Here is a 9,868-nt window from a genome sequence, read left to right as displayed (position 1 = left end):
ACTTTCCTTTGAAATAAAAAATCTTTGGTATAAGAACACACCCGAAGTTGTACACGTCCTGATAATAACTTGTCGCCAGTGAGTGTCGCCAGTAAATGTCGCCAGCGCTCATTGACGATAACTCCGGTTTGGGGATTCAGCGACAATAGCAGGAATGTAGACGCGATACAAATTCGTCAGCTTTTCGTTGTGTACGACATCGTTGGCTTCTTCTCGGTTGGAAAACTGAACCCGAATTTTGCTGAAGTTCACTTTTTTCGTGTTTTCTATTGACGAGTATTTGGAATTGAGCTCCTTGGAAATCAGAAGAATGTTGATGGGTTTCTCTAATTGCCGTATGAACACTTCGAACGGGCCTTTCGCTGTAGCAGGATAAATTCTTATACGATGGTTGATCATTTCGGAATTTCGCAATTTTCATCATCCGAAATTTCATCGTTGGCTCCCGCCAACCATGGTAGAATGAAATACACCAGAACAACAAATTTCAGGCTGATTGCGCCTTCCGTAGTCCAATCTCCCAAATTTAGCATTATTGGACTTTGAACTTGGCCTAGGATCAAGTTTAGCTTGCAACTTATAAGATTTTCATAAGTCGGCTGGTTTGACACTCTAGTATCCATTAACTAACTTCTAACAGATCGAAGGCTTTTAAAATAACCATTTTTTTCCTTTCCTTTGCAATTAAATATTAAAAAGATTCAGAAACACATTCCAACGCTTTTACGAATAAGTTTTTCCTAGAATTAGTGTTTTTTAAATAATATTCACGTGATCGCACAAATAAATTTCCATTAAAATTGATGTGCGCAGTGCTGTAAATCTTATCTACTTATATGGGCCTTTCAGATTCAATCCCCTTAGTTTTTTGGGAATAAATGGAGTGATTTGATCATCAAATCACATTTTTTGTTAAGTTTCTAAGCATTTTTAGTAAATTAAGCATTAATTTTAAGATTATACTTTAATTTATTTGATGTAGCTGACCATAAAATTTTGTGACGTCACAACCAAGGTTGCCGAAAAAAAAATCTGTGTTTTTGAGAAAAAAAAATTCTGACTTTCTGTGATTTTACTAAAAAATTCATGATAAATTGGGTCTTTTTAACATTTAAGTTGTGAAAAATCAATTAACATTACCAGTCTTATATGTAACACTTTTCTTATCCAAAGTAAAAAATCTTAATTTTATATTGGCCAAAAGAATTATAGTTTTGAAAATCCATTTAAAATTCAAAAATTCTGTGAAATCTGTGAAAAATCCTAAATTCTGTGCTCTGTGACACATTTTCTGTGATGAAAATTTGCTCAAAATTCTGTGAAATTACAGATTTTTCTGTGATTTTGGCAACCTTGGTCACAACGCTTTGCAAAACCGTGTTGTAAAAAAAATGGCGTGTTGTGACGTCACAAAACTAAATCGCCCTAAAATAAATTGAAATCAAAATTTAAAAAAAATCAAAAACAACGATTTGTTGGTTGTAATGAATTGATTCTTTTCTTTTCTGTTTTTTGGCTTTCTTACAGAAAGGCATAGGGAACGGTCAGTTGGGGATATCATTAATTAAGGGTCCAAGACCCCACTTTATAGGTACCAATCGACTCAGCTCGACGAGTTACGATGATGTCCGGGAATTTGTATGTTCCATAAAAACGTTCTTAACACATTAACTCCTATTCTAGGTTTCACGATTTTGATGAATTTAGTATCAAAAAATTGGATTTTTTTTCTTGTAGGACCTATCTCAAAACCAAAAAAAAACAAAATTGTTTAAAATTTTTTTATTCCATAGAACATATCATGCTTACGTTGGCTCCAAAAAAGGTAGCCATTTGCTCAGCAGCAGTAGCCAGCAATCGCTAAATTAAGTACAAAGGCGATCAAAAATTTGACAAAAATTTCATAAAACAGCAGAGAATTGATCCCACGCCATCTAGCATGAGAGTTTAGGAGGTTAACCCCTTGACCACTAGTGAGCGTCGAGATATGTGGCTCTCAAACTTTAACAGTTTGAATTATTTGGATTATAAATGAACTCGTTGAATATAAGTTCGTTTATCCTCCAAAAAACGTACTGGGCACCTTTTTTTTATATTGAGTTTAGTAATTTTTGCTATCGATTTTCTTTAATCATAATCTTTTTTATAGATTAATAATAAATAATTCAGAAATAAGGAATCCATTATTGTGTCATTTATTTCCAAAGATAATTGACACTCTGTAAGAAAGCCTCCAATCCACTGATAAGTGTATTAAATCGGGTTTTTTAAATAAAATTTGATCGAATAGAAGAGCAGAAAAATACGGTTTTGTAAAAAAATAGAAATGTGGAAAAAGTGGCGCGTTGTGACGTCACGGTTTCTTTCCCGTATATTTTGATAACTATTCGTTCAATAGAAATACTTTTGATTCCAAATTGTAGGGAAATAAATTTTGTCCCTAGGGGTATATTTTATTCCAATATGCGCTATGAACTGTTAAATTTACATACCATATAACAGAAAATTGTTTTACAAACGTTGTGACGTCACGCTGCAATGGGTCAGATATAGATTCATGAAAAATTCCTCTTCCATGTGAAAGAGCAAGGCAAAACTGAGATAATAAGCATATGAGCTTATTTTTGTTATGAACTATAGGTTTCTAACCGATGCAATTTTCCGTTGCTTGTTTAATTATGTAAGTATGTAAATTTTTTTCTAGCTATAGTTAAATAAAGAATCATATGATGCGTACATAAGTCAACAACATATAGAAATGTATGCTTACGCAAAGCGACGACGATGACAGTTGGGTTGAGATTTTTATCTCAACACACAGCTGCACAGCACAGTATTTAGAGGGATCCACGTTTCCACATGGCCCGCGTACCCCACTCTCCCTAATCTGACATAAAATCGAAAGACTTGTTGAACTTTGGCCAAAATTAAAGGAACTGATAAAAGTCTCCGAAAAAAAATTAAAAATAATCTTGTAACTAAAAACAGATTCGAAGAAATCGAGCACAGATTATTAATCGATGACGTCTTCCTCATCCATATGTTGAATGCCTGTATATGGGACAAGCCAAAGCTCTCAAACTATTAGACATGTACGTAGCTGATATCATAACGATCCTATTCCCAGGTCATCTGTTCTCTTTCGAAATAGTTTTTCGATGAGTTGAACTGCTGGCTTTTGTTCAATTTCGCAGTTTGGTGACTTCACATGGGTTGTAGTTTTATTTTTATTCCTTTTTAGTAGCACGACGACGGATGACGTAGTATTGTGATGTGATGTAGACTTACTTTAGCAGTGATTGCTCATCATCATCTAAACGCTGCTGGACACCCACATCAGGCAGGACCCTCCTCAGGGCTCCTCATAGTGAGGGGTGAATCAGTGCTAGCTTATAACGAGTATACGAGTCGCACAGGCGAAGGGTTCAAGCCGTGTTCAAGCACTTTTCCTTTCGGTCGGCGGCAACAACCCATTTTTTTTGTTCCCATCTTCATCATCATCATCATCAAAAGCAAAAGCAATAACAAGAGCGCCAGTCCATAGTAGTTTGTTATAGTACACAATCGAGTTTGGTATACGATATGATAGGCGGTTTCTTTTAGTTCTAGCCAAGCCTTCCGATTGGCAAGTTGCGCTTTTCCGGTTATCACCTTGGGACGAAGCGGCTCATGTCACGGTTCCGGAAAAACTTTTGTTTACCTTCACCTTCGGCATCATTCGCGCGCGCTTTTATTATAGTTAGTCAGTAGTGAATAATTCAGCTTTTCCTTTAAACCACTAGAAATCGTTAGAGGGTGTTGTGCTTTGTTTGTGTTTCGGTGTTGCGCGTGGGTATCGTTCAGTTTTTCCGGTCGGCTAATCCCTTGTAAGGTTTGTGGGGCAAAAATAATTGAGCGTTAAAGGGCAGCCTAAACAGCCTACAAAATTTGACATTTGACGATGTGGATATTCTGCAGGGGATGAATTCCACCAGAGGTTAACTGTAGCTGACCAACGAAGTACCGATTTTTTTTAATCTAATCATTGAAAAGCCAAAGAGATAGAAAAAGAAAATATGATTTTTTAAATATCCAAGACCTAATACAAAAGTGATAGTAGAATACAGAAGATGTGATAGAGCTCAAGAAGGTCACCAAGGTTCAACGACTTTTCCATTCCACGAGCCTCCAGAGATATTTCTACTGAACTTTTAGTTGTGCGTATCATCATGCCTTCAATTTTACTAAAAATCTTATAAGTTACGATTTTTTAATATGATATAAAGTGTTCGTTCAATCATCCCCAAGTTAAATTGGTTCACCGAATGAAGAGTGAACACAAGTGTTAGTCATTTCAATCACAATTTGCGTTAAGTGGAAAAAAGGCAGCTCAACTTCGTTACGGCTATAAAAGTGATAAGTTTCAAGTCTATTGATAAATCTCGTGGCATCCTCAGAAAAATCATGAATCACACCTAAAGTGTTCAACTAACCGCCAATCGGTATAGTGCAGTGCGACCAACGACGTTTGATCATCATCGAAACAGCGGAAGGCAGAATTTGTGGCATTTTTCTGTCGAGCTCCGGGGGAAGTTATCGCAGTGCCGTTTGGATGCTTCACGCTGGATTAATGGTGCAAAGGCAGCACTTCAAGACGCTCATGGAAACAAACTCGGGGACCAATGTAAGTAAAATTGGAAATATTTCATGCTTTAAATCGCTGTTATTCGGTGAAAGATCCGTAGAATTGAGAGCACGTGGGCCATAGGGTTACTAGAGGTTCAGATTGGTATTTTACCTACCAAAGGGTGAGGCCTCAGTGATAGTGTGATTACCAAAATACGACTTCTTTATTTCTTCACAAGTTGATTTCTAAAAACTTGGACATACTAAACATTATTTTTTGACAAATTTCTTCATTCGAACATGTGAATGATTAAACTCTTTGAATTTCTAATCTATACTTTTCCAAATTTAAACGATTTTTAAACGATTTTAAGCAACAATGGCTTATTCATCCCGAGAATTTTTACGAAATAACTAATCAACTTATTTATAGATAGATTACGCAATTTCTTGATCAATCACTTGATTGTCTTCTTAAAAAATCGACTTTAAAAGAATGGTGCCTGGGATTGGCAGCTCATTAAAAATGTATACTTTCCTTAGGAACCTACCAATAACAGCGCTGGCAACGTCCTGCTAGTCAATAGATAGAATGGATAGAGAAACGAAGAAGGCAGCAAACCAGTTTTAGTTAAAAGTTAGGCTCAAGGATGTCATCAGAAGACACTCTTGACTAGTTTAGTTATCAAAATTGTCAAGACTTTCTCCTATTTAAGCTAGGTAATATAGTTTTTTAATGGATCATCTTTTAAAACGAACACACACATATAGGATCTCAGTGAAACTTCAAGTTTCTTTGAAGAGATCTAATTTTCTTAACTCTAAGGCGTACATCTTTCAATGATATTTTCGCTAGCATCTTACAAATGCTAATACCACCGGATCACAGAAAGAGTACTATGTGTGCCGTGATCGGGATTCGATCTCATGGACTCTGACTTAGAAGACTAGAACGCTATCCTCTAGGCCACGGCCGACGGCTTGATTCAATTCAACCACAAACTTACAAACAAGTGACATAAGAATTTTTTTAATTTATTGAAGTCACAGAGTCTCGAGAATGTAGAAAGTCTTGTTAACACGACATTTTTTTATGTAGTAAAAAAAAAGTTTTTCGAATAAACATTTGTCATGCGCTTTTGAAAATAATGATGCGCTTACTTTCAATTTTCACAGATTTTATGATAATGTTAAAATAATTTGAAAAAAAGACTGAGATTTTTGAAAACACTGCGTATTATCACATAATCTGTTAACATTTTTGAATTTTCAAAATTTTAAAATTTCTTTTTTTTTACATAAGGATTAGGATCTTTCTTACGTTGAATATTTGTTGGGTTGTCCTTTATATATCAGTCCGTTTTTAAGGTAAATTTAATCACTTAATCTTGAGGTGAGAAACATAATTCGATTCAACTAGCCCTTCACCTTTTGATGGCAACGTGAATTGGATATTTTCAGGAAAACAACATTTTCGTTTGTAGCCAGGTAAAATTGGTTCAAATCAAAGTGTCGATATTCCTCTGTATTTCGCTTGGAATCGTTAGAAAGGGATCGTATACAGATGAAAAAATCTTTAGAAGCGATATGTTTTTCACCGATTTAATCCCCATAAAAAAGATGCTTGTTTTTACATACACGCAGCAAAAAAGCTTTTTAGGACAGAATAATTTTCCTTTTCTATTGTGTCTCTCCCTAGAATGTTGATCGATTTTTACAAACTGAACTTCAAATTGAAGCTTAAGAATGAACTCAACACTGCTCGAAATTTCAGATCAATCGATCGATGTGTGCAAATAGATGACATTTTTATTTTGTTTAAAGTATTTTTTTGGAAGTAATGATTATTTTTTACTAGGTACTAAACAAACAACACTTAACTTAAATGTTTCAGTCTAATTCGAAATTATTAGTGAATAACAAGTGCAATGAATAACATTTTAATTCCTGAGAAAACCTAAAGTAAGATAAGTATCATTAAAGGTCCTTAAACTTGCTTCTTCGATTTTTTTTTAGATTTTGGCTCCCAATGTTCCACTATGCAATGTTATTGTATTGTTTTGATTAGCCTTACAATACACGGAAATTAAAAAAAAGGTAAAATTTACCTTTTTGCGAGGTGAATTTTTTCCACCCCTCTTTCGAGGTAAATTTTACCTTTTTTTCATTCACCTAGCAAAAAGGTAAATTTTACCTTTTTTCAATTTACCTAGCAAAAAGGTAAATTTTATCTTTTTCGCATTCACCTAGCAAAATAGTAAATAATACCGTTTTCTCATTTACTGATTTAGAAGGTAAATGCTGGTTGGTTTGATTGTTTTCTTCAATAAGAATTAAAAAAATACAAAATTCTTTCAAAAATGATATTTATTGGAGATAAATAGGGACTGGTAATTCGGCTTCGCGTTCTTCTGAGCCGCTATGGCCGCTGAATCCACCTGCGTTGCGTACATTCATGGCCTCCTCCGTTCGACTAATTCGGTCAGGTTCGGCTTTTCCGGCTGGAGGATGACGTAGAATACATCTCAAAGCTCTATGGGCCGATCTGAAACAAAATCAATAGTATTATGACGAGAACCAATTATATTTAAGAACACTTACCATTATATTCCGATTTTCACATATTAGGCACAAAGCAAAACTTGTTCCTAGAATGACAAAACAGCTTAACCTCAATGAACGGGTTCGGCGAAAAGTTACTTTTTTTTTAGAAGAATTGTACCGTTTTGTTTAGCTCAATCCAGGTCAATTACACCTCGCTACGAGGTAAGTTTTACCTTATTTGGATTTACCTTTTTTTCTAGGTGAATTATACTTATTTATCGAGCTCAATTCAGGTGAACTTCACCTCGCTACGAGGTAAGATTTACCTTTTTTGGATTCACCTTTTTTCTCGGTGAATTGTACCATTTTTCCAACCTCGATTCAGGTAAATTTTACCTCACTGTGAGGTGAGTTTCACCTCGAAGAGGTAGAAGTTACCTTTTTGGCTTTCACGAGCGTTCACCTTTGCTAACTCGGTAAATTTTACCTTTTTATTATTTTCCGTGATATTACTGTATCTTTTATTATATTTTTCTTTAGCCATTAGAAATGTATGTTATGAACCTCTGTTGTTGTACAATACAGATTCATAGGATGGCAGCCAAATGGGTCATGTCGAACTTCGCGAACCGACCATGTACAGAATGACCCATACAAATTGCGATATTTTTAAGAAGTCTGTTTGTGCTTTGATTATGATTTTTTAAATTACATGAAACGTTGTATACGGTCGGTAAATGGCGACTTCAACGTCGAGACGCTCATGAGCGTTCGTGCAAGGGTAGTGTTGTCCCCACCTAAATATAGTTACACCAAAAAAGGACAAGGTTACAAGGAGTATATTCGAAAAAAATGCAACACTTTGTTTTGTGAATAACTTTGGAATGCCTGAAAGGAGAAATTGATGAAATTTTCAGCGGAGATATCGTTTTTCGTTTCCTGAAGCTTGAGCTTTAAAATAACTCAATTGTTTTGATTTGATGGAAGTTGTAACGAATACAGCCCGAGCAGACTTTGATGCCCAAATCGATAGCAAACTGAAACCAGATTTAGGTGTCAACAGCAAAATGATAGCCTCATTTGCTCATGGAATTTTAGCGAAAGCAAAATTAGGCATCAATAAGGTTTCAGTAATGTTAATTTGATAGCAATTTAAGACCAAATTGAGGTACTAACAGCAAAATGAAAGCATAATTTGCTGTAAACCTCTGCGAGAGCAAAATTAAGCATCATTATGGTCTCATTAAAATTGTCGGAAAAAATTTAAAATCAGTTTGAGAGCTAAAAAACAGCACCATTAAATGTATGAATATGGTTTTTTTTCTTAACTTTTCTAAAAAAAAACAAAGTTTTACTAAAAGCATAGTAATTTTTAAACAAACCTGCTACAAATGTCAAACGTCCTTTTGTGATGGGATGGATAAAACCAAGAGGCTTGAAATCCCAAATAAAACAACAACACGTTCTTATGCAAATTGATGAGAAGTTCTTTTTTGCACACAACTAATTATGGTGTTGCCTATGCAAAAGCGCTAAATTTTCCGTCTTGTAGACAAAATTGTTGATCAAATTTGCTTTGGTTTTTTCGAAGAAGTTAAAATATCGTATTTCAAGTAATAAATTGAGTAACAAAATTCATTGGAATAAAGAAATGGTTACTCACTTGTTTTTAGAGCTCAAGGCAATGCTGTTTTAAATATTTCATTTTCGATAACCATCCAAAACAAGTATTCCAAATAACACGGTTTCTGTTGGTGATTTTATCGACGATAAATACTCACAATTGCAGTCTAGGTGCGATTTGATGAAAATCCTTCAAAGAAAGAGCACAAATCTCTGCAGTTCAACTTATTAAATTTCGATATTTTCTCTGCTTTTACTTATTTTTATTTATTTACGTTTTTCAGGATTGTTCATTCCGAATAGCTAAATTTGACACTTAAGAATTGAAGTACTGATGTTGAAAAAAATTCAGGGAGAGTAGGGAATTTCAGGCAAAGAAAGGCAATATATATGAATGCCATGTTATCAAAACTATATATATATATATATCTATATATATATATATATTTATATATATATATATATATATATATATATATATATATATATATATATATATATTTATATATATATATATATATATATATATATATATATATATATATATATATATATATATATATATATATATATATATATATATATATATATATATATATATATATATATATATATATATATATATATATATATATATGTATATATATATATATATATATATATATATATATATATATATATATATATATATATATATATATATATATATATATATATATATATATATATATATATATATATAAATATATATATATATATATAGATATATATATATATATATATATATATATATATATATATATATATATATATATATATATATATATATATATATATATATATATATATATATATATATATATATATATATATATATATATATATATAGTAAAAACATGTTATTAACCAAATCAGACGCCAGATTTAAATTCAAAATACTATTTTTTGTTAAATAAGCTTTATAAGAAAAGGCACTGCACTGGTGGTACGCCAGTAATTAATTTAATTTAATTCATATCCATTTATTTCAATAGACATTTTTGTGATCTTTTATTTTCAATCTTCAAAACATAAAAAACAATCCAGGAATTGATAA

General features: G+C 32.9%; 1 protein-coding gene across 1 annotated transcript in view; it reads left to right on the top strand.

The window, feature by feature from the left end:
- The first annotated feature begins 3,625 nt into the window (after positions 1-3,625).
- Positions 3,626-9,868, top strand: part of LOC129744227 (phosphatidylcholine:ceramide cholinephosphotransferase 1-like) — an 81,103-nt gene continuing 74,860 nt past the window's right edge. Inside the window, exon 1 of the mRNA XM_055736641.1 lies at positions 3,626-4,663. Within this exon, the coding sequence (XP_055592616.1) occupies positions 4,592-4,663 (72 nt within the window). The 5' untranslated portion in view covers positions 3,626-4,591. The remainder of the gene's footprint in view (positions 4,664-9,868) is intronic.

Source organism: Uranotaenia lowii, chromosome 2, assembly GCF_029784155.1.
Source record: "Uranotaenia lowii strain MFRU-FL chromosome 2, ASM2978415v1, whole genome shotgun sequence".
NCBI classification, from domain to species: domain Eukaryota; kingdom Metazoa; phylum Arthropoda; class Insecta; order Diptera; family Culicidae; genus Uranotaenia; species Uranotaenia lowii.
This window is presented reverse-complemented; position numbering and strand designations above follow the sequence as displayed.